At 46.3% G+C, this 15,731-nt stretch overlaps 1 protein-coding gene across 1 annotated transcript in view; it reads left to right on the forward strand.

The window, feature by feature from the left end:
- Positions 1-2,122: 2,122 nt before the first annotated feature.
- Positions 2,123-15,731, forward strand: part of SEZ6L (seizure related 6 homolog like) — a 188,815-nt gene continuing 175,206 nt past the window's right edge. Inside the window, exon 1 of the mRNA XM_058657007.1 lies at positions 2,123-2,141. Coding sequence (XP_058512990.1) covers positions 2,123-2,141 — 19 coding nt within the window. The remainder of the gene's footprint in view (positions 2,142-15,731) is intronic.

A 15,731-nucleotide genomic window follows, 5' to 3' on the forward strand; every position in this document is an offset into this window, starting at 1 on the left:
ATGTGGGGCCCGGTTCCTCTCCTCTTGGGTGTGAGCTTGATTCATTCCTACTAAGGAGAATGGGTTGAAGTGATGTCTCTTATGTCTTCATTCCTCCTCTGCTCTCTCCTTTTCTTCTACTCTCCAGACCCGCCCTGCTTCAGTATATCTTCTCATCCTTGTCTTCTCTTCCCCTCTTCTCCCCTCCTCTCTCCTTCCCTCTCCTCCTCTCTTCTCCCCTACCATTCTCTCCTTTTTTCTCATCTCTTCTCTCCTCTCCTGTCCTCCCCCTGCCTTTTCCCCTCTGTTCCTTTCCTCTCTCGATCAATTGCCCTGGGAGAAAACAGCAGATACACTGTGAGAACATTCAAGCAACTCTGTGGAAGCTATTTCTGGATGTAAGGAAAGGAGTCCTCTCCCAGCAGCTGTTGAGTATGGCCCCTTGGAACAGGATCCTTGAGTCCCAGACGGTTGCAGCCCAGCTGCAATAGCAACCAGAATCACCCAGATAAATTGCTCCTGAATTCCTGACCCAGAAAAACTACGAGGTCACAAATGTCTATTGTTTGAATATGAATTTTTGAAGCAATCTGTTACACAGTCCTAGTCACCAATCCAGTATCTCACTTTCTAAAGTGCAATTCTGATCCCAACACCTTCCTACCTAAACCTTTTCAGTGGCTCCCAGGGGCCTTGGAGTAAAGTCCAATATCTCAACTTGGGTTATACAACCATTTAGACACCAGCTGCTGCTGGTCACTTATCCAGGAAACTTGTCTTCCAAACAGCCATGGTCTATAACAGATACATCAAGATATTGAAGCTCCTGGATATGGGAAATAATTCCAAGCTGCTAGTCCAAGTGTAATAGCAAGGAGCTGGATCAGAAGTAGAGTAGCTGGGACTCAGACTAGGACTCCAACTTGGGATGCTGGGTGCACAGGTGCCAGCTTAACTCGCTTGTACCTTAAAACCAACCCCTGAATTTGAATTCTAGTTTTACCCATATTCTGCCTGTGCAAACTTTGGTAAGCCATGTGCTATCTTTGTGGCTCAGTTTCCTTCATACAATGAGAGTCATGATCATAAAATCCCTAATGATACTGCTAAAATGGATAGTTACATCCAATGGTTGCTGTGGCAGGTTCAAAGAGACTGTTCCAGCAAGGGTTCAGCCCAGTCCCCAGCCTGAGGTCAGCAGTCAAGAATTGAACTCTGTGATTTGTGTGCAATGAGAACTGGAAACCAGAGCTGCTTGCATTCCCAGCCTAAGCACCCAGGATTCAGACAGGAGACTAATTGTAATATCTGTAATTCTCTCCCAAGCAGCTTCTCTGCCTCTATGCCCTGCTTGGGGCACCTGCGTCTTCAGCGGAAGACCTGACTTGCTACATCCCAGACCCAATAATACACCTCACCTCTCTGCCGACAACGGTAAATATAATTAAAAAGTGATTATAATCTGGGACCGCATTCATAAACTTTGCCAGACCCAATTACACAGTAAGTCAGGTCTCCAGGCAGCGCAGTCTTGCTAGATGGAATATACTGACATTGTCAGGTGTCTGCTGTGTGCGGCGGTGAGCTTTGCCTTATTGGCAGCAGAGCCTGCACTGCAGGAGGTAGCCACAGACCCAGGGCCGGCCAGGTCTGAGCTTTGAGGCTGCCTCTTGTCGTGAATGTGTTCATTTGGGGGACGTTAATGAGGCATCCCCTGCAGGTCAGGTCCTACTTCCCAGGATTTCCCTCTATTAAGAGAGAGGCCTTGTCAGGAAGGACTGAGTGCTACATTTGTCAGTGAGTATTGTTCACCAAAGGGAAGACACAGATGTCCAATCAGCACAGGAGGGATTCGTGGTCCCCTGAGCAGGAAGGGAAACCATGGGGAGACATCACTACACACGCATCGGTGAGGAAGAGTGACAACACCAAAAGCTGGCATAGACACAGAGGAGTTGGATGACTCAGGCACTGCGGGTAGGAGTGTAAAGGGAGAGAACCAGGCTGGAAAACAGCTTTGCAGCCCCTTATCAAATGCAATGTGCACGCACCAAAGGACCCAGCCTTGACATCTAGGCATCGCTCGGGTTTGGATGAGGTTTGTTCCCCCACAATCCACCTCCTGAAAACTTGGTCCGCCAACATGGCAGTGTCCGGAAATGGTGAGCTTTTAAGAGGAAGGCCCTTGTGGAAGGATGTTAGATCATGGGGTACCACAATGAGTGAGTTCTTGCAAGAATGGCTTGCTAAAAAGCAAGGTGACCCCATGCACTTGGCCTCTTGTACGGGTGGCTACTTCCCTTTGTGATTCCCTACCATGCAGCCAGCAGTCCCTCACCCCCTGAGGGACCTACTGAATGGCTTTGGATTTCTAGCCTCCAAAACGATGAGCTAAATTAACTTCTTCTGTAAAAATGTTTCTTTTGCGATCTACACGAAAAACATAGTGACAGAGACTCAATGTGGTGTCTTTCAACAGCTGGTTCACTCCTCAAATGTCCCCAATAGCCAGAGCTGGGCCAGGCTGAAGCCAGGAGCCTGGAACTCCATCCATGTTGAAGGATTGACCGTCAAAAAAGCCAGACCACCAAATGTCTGAGGACCCCGAATCTCAAACATTCTAGGCAGACTGAGAATTTTGCAGGAAACAAACTTCCTATTGAGATTGTGGTTCACCTTGCTGACAAAGCATGTCTGGACAGGGGTGAGGTGTCTGGATTATCATCTTCCTCTTACTATTGTGAGTACAAAGCTCTGTTAGATTCCTTTCCTAGTTAGATCTATTTGTTTCCAGTATTGGTTCCTGTAACTCACCTTTACTTATTCTGTTGCCTGAGACCTGGCAATTATTTTCCAAAAATCATTAGAAGCAGCTTCTATGCTGTTGTTTAGTTAACTTGTAACTTTTACCAGCCTGCTTGTTTTGCAGAAAATTGGTATAAGTTGCCCCAGAAAAATTCAAAAAAGTGTGCATTGATTCATCTTGCCCGTGTATCCCCTGTGTCCCAAATTTGTTCTCAGCTAGGCCGTCACGCCTCAAGTCCAGGTCCCCACTAGAGGGAGCCCCGAGACATCCAGGTCTTTCCTATGGGTGGCAGGGACCCAAGTGCTTTGGCCATTATCTGCTGCCAGACCTCAGGATGCATTAGCAGGGAGCCACACTGGAAGTGGAGTAACGGGGACTCAAACTGGTGCCTGAAAATGGATGCAGGTGTTCCAAGTTGTGGTTTAATCTGGGGGTGGTGGGAACTCAGCTACTTGAGCCATCACCTGCTGCTTCCCAGAGTGGTCCCTAGCAGGAAGCTGAAGTCAGGAGCCAAAATCAGGACTCCAACCCAGGCAGTTATGGTTAATGACTAAATGTCCAATCTCATAATGTAAAAAATAAAATCACTGGCTCCTTATTGAGCCCTTCCAAAACTTCTTGTAGTCGCACTAATAAAATGCCAATCCTTGTCTTTACCTCTAGGCCCTCAGACCTCCCAGAGCATCTCTACAGCCTCATTGCAGTTTATTTAGACTGATTTAAGTTTCTTTTATGTGATGTTGACTCTTTCCTTATTGTTTCCTCTCTCTCTCTCTCTCTCTCTCTCTCTCTCTCTCTCTCTCTCTCTCTCCCCAACCCTCTTTCTTTCTCCGTCACTGTATTTCAAGCAAATAAATCTTTAGAAATTGAGAATTGAGCCTGACACTGTGGCAAAGCAGGCAAAGCGTCTGTCTGTATACTGGCATCTCATACGGGCACAGGTTCAAGTTCCAGGTGCCCCACATCTGATCCAGCTCCCTGATAATGTGCTTGGGAAATTAGCAAAGGATGACTCAAGTGTTTGTTGCCTGTACCCATGTGGGAAATCCAAAAGAAACTCCTGGCTCCAGCCTTCAACCTGGCCCAGCTATGGCTGTTGTGGCCATTTGGGCAGTGAACCAATAGGTGGAAGATTTCTCTCTCTCTCTCTCTCTTTCTCTCTCTCTCTCTCTCTCTCTCTCTCCCTCCCTCCCTGCCTGTAATTTTGCCTTTCAAACAAATAAAAATAAACCTTGAAAAAGCACATATAGGGGGAGAGAGAAAAAAGTTAAAGTGATATATTCCTTTCTAAAACCTTTGCCTTTTAACTTTAAGATGAGCCCACTGATTTTCTAATCTCAACACATTTACTCCAATGATGCCTTTGCTAGAAGGCCACATCATTTGTCTTGCCAAGTCGCTCTTGGGTGATGTGCATTGACTCTGAACCTCAACAAACTCTTCCCACCCCTCACTTGTTGGTAGGGAGTCCTCCTACCTCCAGGAACTCCCCTCCCTTGGCTCGGCATTTGGATTCCTGCTCAGAAACCGTGCCCTTTCCTTCATGCAGAATTTGATTTCATCAATTCACTTAATTAAATTGTGTAATTGTAATGATGAGTCCAACTGGCATAAGCAGGTTTGGGAACAAGTACAACTACCTTAGAGTCAGTGTGTGACTTGGCTGAGGGTGTCAGGTGCACAGGTAAATGCGAGGAATGTCTCCTAGGTGTGTGTAGGCAGAGGGCATTCATGACCATGTTTTCTGGTGAGAGTCTATAAGCATGGCAGATCGATTAGAAGGAAGCTGGCTAAGATTCAGTTGAGAATTTGCTTAGAGGTCTGCTAAATAGTCAACAAATAGGGAATGAATGTTGGGATCCAGTCTCAGTTCCTCCCCCTGTCTAAATGTCCTGTCTGTGGCTTATGAGTGGTAAAGTTAACTGTGAACACAAAGTGAGGACCAAACGCATGTGCCTGTCCCCAGGTTCCTGACCTAGACCAGAGCTTCAGCAAATCTTTCTAGAGAATAACTGAGAATCTCTCGATTCCCCCAAAAACAAAATAGCCATCAGTATGCCCTGAACTGGATGAAATGGACCAACAAGTTCTACCTTCCTGGACCAATCCTGAGCACCCCAAGGGGCAGAAGCTGCTCAGGCATGGGGAACACACCGACTTGGCCTTGAACCTGGACTCAACATCAGGTGGACTGTGCCTTCTTGGGCGATTGTCTGTATTTCCAGAGCTTCAGTTTCTTCATTCATAAAACAGATGTTAAAATGCATGTTCAGGAACTGCCATGCACACATGGTATTGAGTAGGTACTTCCTCAGGAGCAGCTCTGATTGTTATTGATTATTATCATTGCTATTACTACTAATATTATTATTATTATTGGAAGTGGAGAGAGACAGGCAGCCTGCCAGGCAGCCCCTGGTCATGCAACAAATGAATGTTGCCTTTATGTTCTAGAGAGGAAAATGCAATTTGCCATTTCCTCTCCCTCTTGAGTTGATTGCAGTTGCCTTTTGATTAATATTTATGAGGTTGGCGTTGTGCCTTCGCATGGAAAGGGCCCTGTTTGTTGAGCAGAGGTCTATAAATCTATATGGTAATTACCCTCCCATTCGTTTCAGTATCCCCAGAAGCAAAAATCACTGAGATGAGGCCCCTTTGAGTAGAATAGCATGAGACATTGACCATGACGAAAGTAGGGACACAGATCTCTGCGGGAGGAAGTACACTGAGGACAGACATCAGAACTTCCAAGACTCTCTGATGTCAGTGCTACAGGGTCCTTGCCAGTTGCCTTGGTTCATCTTCCTGCTTAGCATAGATTCTACCTGCTTCCGTTTGCACCATCCTGAATTTCACTTAGGAAGCATGACTGCCAACTGCAGGAAGGTTCAAGATCTTGGCCTGGTCAGTTAGCAGAGCTCAACTCCTTGCTTCAACAGTGAATGGCTTAGCATGGATACATGACTCAAGCTGCAGCCAATCAGAGTAAGTCTTGGGATTCTTTATTCTAAGAGAGATGCTGATCATCTGGGAGAATGTCAGCTTGGATGCCTGAGCTGAATGCGTTGGAGAGTCTGCCCAAGAAACAAACCAGAACAGAAGCCTTGCAAGACAGAAGGGATTTGATTCTATGAGTTTTACAGTTATATGAACCAGCAAATGATTTGCTATTGCCTTAAGTTAGTGGAATTTGGCTTATGTCCCTTGGAACCACAAGATCTTAGTGAAGTTAACTTTGTTCTTTGACAAAGACACTGGAGTCCAAAAAAGGCATACAGCAAGTGTGGGATGGAATCCAATATGGATGAAGGATCTTGGGTTTCTTTTGAATTCTACCTGAAAATACTCGTTAGACAAAGTTTTAAGAAGCATGTCACAGTCAGTTGGCAGGGTATGAGAAAATGCTTCATTCACACACTGATCAAAGTTGTGCAAGTTGGTAAGTCATCCTAGGAACATTTAGAAATAATGTTGATACTTAATGTGCAAATAGGTCATATTTTATCATAGGAATTTGAAGTCCATGACTCATGCCTCAAACAACTGTGCATCAATCATCTCAATTGAGAATACCCCTCACAGAACCGATCCTAAGGAAATAATCTCAAAGGCACAAAGATGTTCATCACTGTGCTGTTTATAATCACAAAATTGAGGAAGGGGGGGAAAAACATAAAAGGAAAATGTTTAAATAGACCAGATAGATACATCCACAACATTGGATTAAAAATTATTCCATAGAAGAATATGTTCTTACACTAGAAAAGGCTCACAATAAGTTAAATGGAAAAAGCAGGTGACAGTCTGATTCACACCAAATGATACCAGATGACCCAAATGAGTGGAGGAAGCACCAATACTTATGAGCATCTACCTATGTAAATCCAGCACAGAATATAGACAGCCAGAAGAATGAGCCATAGGGCTACCAATGTTTATCTCTGGGTGATATTTATTTGCTGCTCGATGCTTTTATGTGATTTCCAAATATACTACAGTGAACATGTGTTACTTATGTAATCAGGGGAAAAAACAACTATAACGTTTTTAAATGACACAGGTTGGTTATGAAACAACTGGGCCAGTTAGTGACGGGAAGGTGCTACGGCCTCTGTTCAGTTCTTATGTGCACTTCGCAGAGGTTCTGAAATTGTCATTTGGGTCAATAGAATAGAACCCATAATCTACACTTGGCTCAGAGACAGACAGTGTGTATATGGGTAAACATATGAGACCTTCATTCGTGCAATGATATCTACAGGTAGGTTATGAGACCCATTTCACAGTTAAAATAACTGAAGCTCAGAGAGAAAGAGAGAGAGGGTATCAGGTCATGGATTAGCCCAGCTTGAGATCCAGACCCTTCAAGATTTAACTGAAGTTTCAGTGTGATAAAACCTTCTGTCAACTTCCATGTGGAGGGGAACATCCAGGCTACAGCTAAAGTTGTGCTGAGTGGAGGAGGTTGTGTGCTTCTTGAAGTAATCACTGCTTTTTCTGGGAGCCTGGGTAGGGGAGCCTGGAGGCACCCCATTTTTACAGAGGATGTTCCTGAGGCTGGGTTGGTGGGGTGAAGTCATTTGCCTGAGACCACCCATGTTGAGAAAAGATCATGGGGTCTCCACAGATGCCTTCCACTGCCCTGATCATCTGCGGACCAGACTGGCAGATGCTATGGTGGAGGGGGATGGGAGAGGCCATCTGTGGTGGGTCTGAGCTTTGGACAACTGCCATGTTCATGGCCAGAATCAATGCTTGTTGATGGCTCACAAACCCAAACCTGCTGAGATGCATGTCTATGCCTGAAGCCTCAGACTGACCACAGGCCATGCCTGCTGTTGCTAAAGAGCGTTTTATTATCATCAGCCTCGGCTGGGTTCTGAGCCAGTCCCTATTCCTCAAGCACGCAGCATTGAAGGGGCCTTTGAAAAGGAAAGCAGTGGAGAAAGGTCACGGATCTTGCGTGATCCTCCGGCAAACAGCATTTGCAGCCTACTGCTGACGAAGCAGGCACAAGGACGTCCATGACTGTGTATCCAAGCCCTGGGCCTAAAGCTGCCCTCCTGTGCAGCTCATTGTTCATTCAACACCCATTGATCACTTGCTGTGCACTTGAAGTAGGCATGAAGATAATACAGATGAACAAGGCATGGAGGCTGCAGGTGGAAAGCACATTGCCCAGAATGGGAAATCGAGATGTAGCCAGAGCCTTCCTCCAGAGGGAGTTCACTCTTCCACCTGCTCACTCAGGAACTACTTCCTGAGTAGCTATTTCAAGCAACAAACTGTGCTGGAACTAAACATGTTGCAGGTCGGGTTCTCCAAGGAGCAGAATGAGAGAGTGTGAAGCGGCAGTAAAGAGAGCCCTGGAAAGAAAGCCTGGAGGGGATCGGAGAAAGGACTTTAAACTGGGCAGAAGGAGAAGGCGAGCCGTGATAGGAGGGGACGTCAGGAAGTACACAAATGCCAGGCAGTGTGGTATAGTGGGTGAACTCACTGCTTGCCTCCCTTATCAGAGTGCCAGTGTTGCTTCTGATTCAGCTTCTAGCTAACATGCCTGGGAACTGGCAGGTGATGACTGGTCTGCTACCCACAAGGGAGGCCCAGGTAAGGTTCCTGGCTTCAGCCTGGCCCAGGTCCTGTCTGTTGTAGTCAGCAGACAGAAGATACCTCCTCTTTCCCCCTACCCCCGATGCTCTGTGTGTGTGTGTGTGTGTGTGTGTGTGTGTGTGTGTGTGTGACTCATTCAAACAAATAAATCTCTTTTTTAGAATTTTTGGGGAAAATGCAGTAAAAGAAAAGTTTATCATGATGCAAACACAGTTGCAATTTGCTTAGAAAGGATCTTCAAGTAATTCATGGAAAAAAAATATGTTAACAAAAACTATGTGTGGATTTCAACATTTGTTGCAGCAAAATAAACTTACAGTTCCATCTTTCCATGAACTTTGGTTTTCAAGATTGATTAATTTGAAAGCCAGCATTCCAGAGAGAAAAGAAAAGGAGAAAAGAGAGAGAGAGATCTTCTACCCACTGGTTTATTGCCTTGATGACCACAATAGCCAGGCTGGAGCCATGGGCCAGGAGCTTCATCCAAGTCTTCAGGTGATGGTGGCAGGGACCCAAGCACTTGGACCATCTTCTGCAGCTTTACCAGACCAATGATCAGGGAGCTGGATCAGAGTTAGAGCAACCAGAACACAAACCAGCACTCCTATAGGATGCTGATATCCCAGGCGGATGCTTTTCTGGCTGGGCCACACCAGCCCCACCATAGAGTTTTTGAAGGAGTTTTATACAGACCAGAGCCAGCCATGGCTCCAGGAGGATTCCTGGAACTAGAAGGCTGTTTAGCATTGTCCCAGATGAGGGTAATATGGCCAAGCTCTACATCCCGTATCAGGCAAACACTGGATCCAGGACACCCAGGAAGTGCATAAAAGAGAGACTAAGAAATGAACATGAACACACCAGAGTTGTCCTTTTGCCCAGGAGAAGCTTTTGTGGAGTAGACAACAAGAGGCAACAAGGAAGAAGAAAATACATTTATTCACTCACCACGAACAGAGGACTGCTCAGGACTGCAAACTTTCAAACAGACAGAGTCCCCACTGTTGCATAGTGAATGACTGGGGGACATTTGTGACAAGAGCTATGGTATGGGTTATTCCTGCACCTTTAGCAGCACAGGATGGATGAGGGCACTTTCTATGAAAGGGATTCAGAGTAGGGAGATGTGTTCAGGAGAGGCTTGTCAGAGAAGAGGTATTTGAACTGGGTTTTGATGACTGGGTGGGAGGTCGTGGGTAGGTGGAAGAAAAAGGAGAAATTCCAAAGAGAAGGAAATGTCCTGGATAGAGCTATCAAAGGACAAAACTGTGCTCCTCAACTGAAGGCTCAGAAACTCAGGATCTCTGACCTGATCCTTGGGGGTCCCCTCTAAGAGCCTCCAGGTGGCAAGTGCACACAGAACCAGCAACCAAGACAACTCAGTTCTTCCTCTGAGAGTTGGGCCTGGCACTTGGGAACTTCAGGCGTAGTGTTTCTCTAATGGGCGCTGCTTTTGCAGCCAGGGAAATGGTGAGGCAGCTTCCCTGGGTCATTGCTCTGTGATGTGACACTGGCTGCCTGAGTCTTACGGATGCAAAGCCTTTTGTGGATGCTCTTGCTGCTGCTAGGAGAAGGGGCGTCAGCTCGGCTTGAGCGCCTGCTTCCACCATGCTCCATGGATGCCCTGCACAGAGCTCCATAGAAAGTCAGTGTGACCATCACTCTCCCTGCCATGAGCAAAGCTCCCATGCAGCCTGTTTTTGGGGATCTGTGGGAGTTGAATGCTTCTGCTAGCCCCTTGGCCAGAATAGTATCAATAACAGTTCGTGTCTATGAAGGGCAGTCTGTACTCCAGGCATCCTGTGCTGTACTCACTCATATCATTTCAGATAGGCTTCAGCAGCCCCGTGTAGCAATTCGGTCATTACCTTCAGTGAAAATAAGAAAGCGGAATCCCTTTTAGTAAGCCAAGGCTCCACACCTGACACCAAGACCAAGGCCAAGTTCACAAGCATTGTGCGACAGGCTTCCTGCACCGACTCTGTCTCCTCCCACACTCACCTTGAACCTTGTATCCATCCATTTGAAGAACTGGCCAGCATCTAGTTAGTTGTAAACGTTTTTCCTTATTTAATAAAAATCGTTTTCTCCATTGCTAAAGCAGTTGTATCTGGATTTAGGATGGAGATGACAGGGCATGAGCTACTCCTATCACTCTCATTCCTTGGTACCACAATCCACTCCAGGACACCATTGTTTCCTCTGTGTAGTTGACCAGAAGCTGAGATTCCTCTGCCACTGCCCAGTATAGGGAAAATGGATGATACCCCATCCTACTAGCCTGGGAGGATGTCAAAATATTGGAGAGGCTGATGTTCGGCCTAGGGTTTAACCCTACTTGGCCTCGCCTTGAACACCCCGGGATCCCATATGGGCGCCGGTTCTAATCCCGGCAGCTCCACTTCCCATCCAGCTTCCTGCTTGTGGCCTGGGAAAGAAGTCAAGGATGGCCCAATGCTTTGGGACCCTGCACCCGCGTGGGAGACCCGGAAGAGGTTCCTGGTTCCCGGCTTCGGATCAGCGCATACCGGCCCGCTGGCGGCTCACTTGGGGAGTGAAACATTGGACGGAAGATCTTCCTCTCTGTCTCTCCTCTTCTCTGTTTATCGGACTTTGCAATAAAATAAATAAATCTTAAAAAAAAAAAAGAAAAGAAAAAAGGAACAGCTGCCGAGGAGCACACAGAATGTGCTCCTGCTTAAAAAAAAAAAAAAAAAAAAAAAAAAAAAAAAAACCTACTTGCAACAATTGTAGCTCATGGGAGATCCCTTGGATCCAGTCCCAAGCTCCCTCCTGAATCCAGTTTCCTATTGATAGGAAGCATCCCAGGAGACAGCCAATGGTGCCTCGGCTACCTGGATCCCTGACACCAACATGGGAGAGCTGGATTGAGCTCCTGGCTTCAGTCTGGTCTAACCCTAGACAGTGGCAAGCATGTAAGGTAGTGACTTGATGAATTGGGTCTCTATCTACTAAGCTATATCAACCAATCTATCTGCACCTCTCAAATAAATATCATGAAAGAGGTAAGTTTTTTAAAAATTCCAAATCCCAAGTACAACTTCTGCAAAGCGCATGTCACTGTCATACCATTGTGAAATCCAAAAGTGGGAAAAAGAACCATATTTCATCAAGGCATGCCTGTCAAAAGGCATTATAAAAACATTGCTGCAGAAATTAAAGCAGAATGAATACAATGTCAGCCATGCTCCCACTGTGAAGCCAGGACAGTTAACATTTTGATACGCTTCCTTCTGCTTTTGTTCTGAACATCACATGTGCTGTTGTGGATTTGTCTTTGTGGGGTCATGCTTCATTGCACACACACACACACACAGACACACACACACACACACACAACTGTTCAAAAACCTTGTTCAAGTTATCACACATACTTTATCATCTTCCCTTTTAATGATTCTGTAGCATTCCGTTGAATGGAGTTGGCCCTAGTTTCAGGCAGACTGGCTTCAGCATTTCACTTCTTTCAGGAAACACCCACATGCTTCTGTCCATAAAACCTTTATTTCCTATTTAGGGTTATGACACGAAGAAGAATCCTCTGAAGTACGCTGAGAGCAACAATAGTCATCAACAATTGAAAGAATCTTGATTTCTCACTGGCCCATTCTTATCTGCAGGTGTTGGCATCAATGCCCATGGCCCCTGGCTATGAATAAGCCCATCACTCCATTTCTTCCCTTTATTTGATGTTTGTACACAAGTGAAATGTGTCCTGCCTAGAAGAGTGGTGCCAGTTTTTAATAAACCCAAATGGAAGTTTCTTGCCCCCAGGGTCATGTCTTGCATGGTGACGTTGACAATTTAGTTGGCCCTGCTCTTGCAGAATCTCCTTCCATTGCCCAGGAGGGTTACTAGACCAGCAATGAAACGTTAAGTTGATCATCAACTCTCGTGAGCCCAGCTTCATGAGATGAGAATGGTACATTCATAGGTGCCCATCATCCCAGAGGCAGGCTCTAGCATTTTTCAGCACAGCCCACTGTCAGCTGGTTCTATTAGAATGGCTCACTAGCTTGCAGAACTGACTGCAGCGGTTACAGTCAACAGAGAGAGAGACAGTTCAGTCCTCTGGGGTTCCAGTCTTCTTTGGTACCCTGAAATCCACATAGCACACCTCTAGCATTAAGAGATCAACCCTGAGCCTCTGTCCCCACCCTTGTCTCCTCGTGGCTTATTTCTAGTTCATAGACACAAGTAGGTCGTGAAGGTCACTTACTCATAGCTACAGATCTCTCTCCCCACCCCACTGCTGCCCTTTACAAGACACCATCCACCATCATCTATCACCCAGACTGGGGCAAAATCTTCTGAATTGCTGTCTTTCCCTTTGCTCACACTCCATTCTGCAGTAGAGTGGCCTTTGGATGAAGCTCGAGTGGGCTCTTTAAACCATCAATGTGCTGGTGATGAATCCGATCATAACTTTCCAGAGATTTCCCACTGGACTTTGGACACAGATAAATACCTGCCTCTTCGACCTCATCTGCTACTAGAATAGCGCCATCCTATTCAGTCTACATAGCCCTCAGACAGCCTGAGCCTTTCTCTCATTGTTTCCTCCTTTTTTGTCTTCCTAACTCCTCCTTCTGCAAGCTCAACTAAAGTGTCACTTCTTGTGGTTTGGTGGCTCACTAATTTCATTTCCTTAAGTTCCCACCAGCAGGACCCAATAGTCTTCATTTCTGCAAATTATTTCTGATGCTTTTCCCCCCCTTTGGTGGTATCCATCCCGCCAAGGGGATGATGTGGTCTCTCACTGTGGTGTTGAGATTGCTGGTTAATTTCTTACAGTGTGTTTCTACTCTGTGATTATAACACCCATAAGGGTAGGGAACCTCCTTGTTCTGTTCAAGGTAGTCCCAGCACCTAGCACAGTGCCTGGTGTATGCTTTATAAATATGGGATGAATGAATGAAACAATTGCTTAGGGATCCTTCTGCCTGAGCTGCCTCTTAGCCCAAAGCTCTTACTGACAAATATCCTACTGGCTAGGACACAAAGAAACTCCTTTAAACAAATGGCAAGAATGTTGCCCCAAGACTTAAGTTTTTTACTTTCACTCTCTGCTGCAACTTTTCCCCTGATGGCCAAAAACCTATTTTATGGAAAGCTGCATAGCTTTATTCTGCTGAGGTTCTTTTTTCTTTTTCCTGCCTGCAAATGAATAACATTTCAGTTCACTGCAAAGCCAGAGAGCCATGCCAAGAACAAAAGCTTAAGAGAGAATAAGAGGGGGCTGGGGATGGGAAATCAGCTTGGTCAGGCAAAAGTAAGCCATGGACTCCCTGTAAAGTTGCCGGGAGCTAAAGTTCCCACAGGAATGCCAGAGCTGGGAAGCTGCTGGCCGGGAAACTAGTGTGCGTTTTGTGTGTGTGTATGTCCTCGGCATGGAAGTTGGCCAGGGAGTTTTCATTGCTGTGACAAGCATTATTATTAGATTTGCAGTCCCTCAGCCAGCTGTCAATTCCAGGATGCTGAGAGGCGAGAAATGAGGTGGCTACGCATCATGACAGTGCTTTCAAAGCAGAAATATTCACGTGTAAGGCTGAGGCAGAGCCACTCAGAGTGGAAAGCACTGACCCCATGCCAAGAGAGGGCTGGGGAGGAGAACCATTGCACTTCGGAAAGTCCAGACCCTGCGTGTGTTCCTGCAGGCACTCCCAACAGGGAACAGAAGTTGCCCCGAGGGAATGCAGGGGAGCATGACACCCCTCAGAGGGCCTCCTAGGGATTGTCCCTTCAGCTGGAAACTTCTCCTCTGTGGGTCTCCTCCCAAGTCCCTCAAGTAACCAGTATGCAGGTGCCTTCGCAAGGCAGTCCAAGGACAGCAACCACATTTGTCTTATTCACCGTTGTACCTTCTGTATCTGGGACTGCCCTGAGCTGCTATAAGCTCCCAGTACATACAGAGTGGATGAGTCACTTGGTTTGACATACAGTAGGCACTCACTGAGCATCTGTTGAATGAGAGAACAGAGCCCTGTGGGACTTGCAACGGCATCAAGGAACCAAGAGCGAGAGTCAGAACTGAATGAATGAATGACTTTGCTGTACTCAATGAGCATTTGTTGAAAACGTGGATCTCTGGGTAGCTCTGTGTGGTTGGTTTTGGAGACAGAGCACCATGGGGAAGGAGTCCGAAATGTAATGAATGAGTATATGAATGGAGGAATGAGTGACTCTCTCTTCTTCACTACTGTATCTCCAGACCCACCAGTGCTTGGCAAAGAAGTGCTTAGCACACATTGGTCCATGATTAAGTATGGGAAGGGTACAGTGATGTTTGCAATTTACAAGCTGGATGTGCCTCTTGCTCTGTAAATCAATGTTCGTTCCTTTTTCAGCCTCCATAAAATACTTACTAATGCTAAATACTAAAGTAAGGAGATCTTTATTTAACAGTTGCCTGGTCTACCCCTTGCTCAAGTATCACTGAGGTCAGGTACCCACACCAGTGGATTCACCAATAGTTCCAGAATTCTTCTCTCTGCTTTGCAATCGCAGTGTATTTTTGGGACATGCATAATCAACAATAGAGGCAAATGTTAGCCCTGTTATCAGATGTACTGGGCTTCTTGAATTGGTAAAAAGAACAGTATTTATAGCCAGAAATGTAAGACGCTGCTGGGCGAAGGACCACCTTCTTCCCCTCTTCTTGGCACCTGCACTGGCTGCAGTGTGCCCATCAGGGAAAACTGGAGAAAGCCACTGTCCTCTTTACACACACATGCACACACACACACACACAGCTGCTTTTTCCCTCACAAGATCATACTTGCACACACACATTCACCCACATGAGACACGCTCACATGTGCTTAAAGGCTCCCACACACATGTAACCACAAACACATATGAAGATTCTCACGCACTGACACAATCATTTGCTCACTCCCATATCCTTGAATAACCCCCCACACATACGCTCACACTCACAGATTCACATTTAACTCAAACACGCACTCATCCATTCACACTCAGACTCTCATACATACAAACGTATCCGCACTGCTGCAGATGAGGGAGTGAGTGCCCAGTGGGGGTAGAGGCCAATTCTGTATCTCTGAACATAGCATGCCCTAGCTCAGAGGCAGGTGCGAGACATACTTGGGGGGAGGGGGACGGCAGATGCACCGGGCACAGAGAGAATGAATGAGCTATTGGCCCTTAGGCTCCAGGAACCAGTCTGTGAAGCTGGGTTGGGAATGTGGTGGATGGACAGAAATATTGGCAGGGGAGCAGGGTCAAAGCCACAGATACAGGCTCTCTAAAAACAGACGAGAACAGACAGACAGCTTGTGGTTACGTGGTT

Source organism: Ochotona princeps, chromosome 29 (assembly GCF_030435755.1).
Source record: "Ochotona princeps isolate mOchPri1 chromosome 29, mOchPri1.hap1, whole genome shotgun sequence".
NCBI lineage: Eukaryota > Metazoa > Chordata > Mammalia > Lagomorpha > Ochotonidae > Ochotona > Ochotona princeps.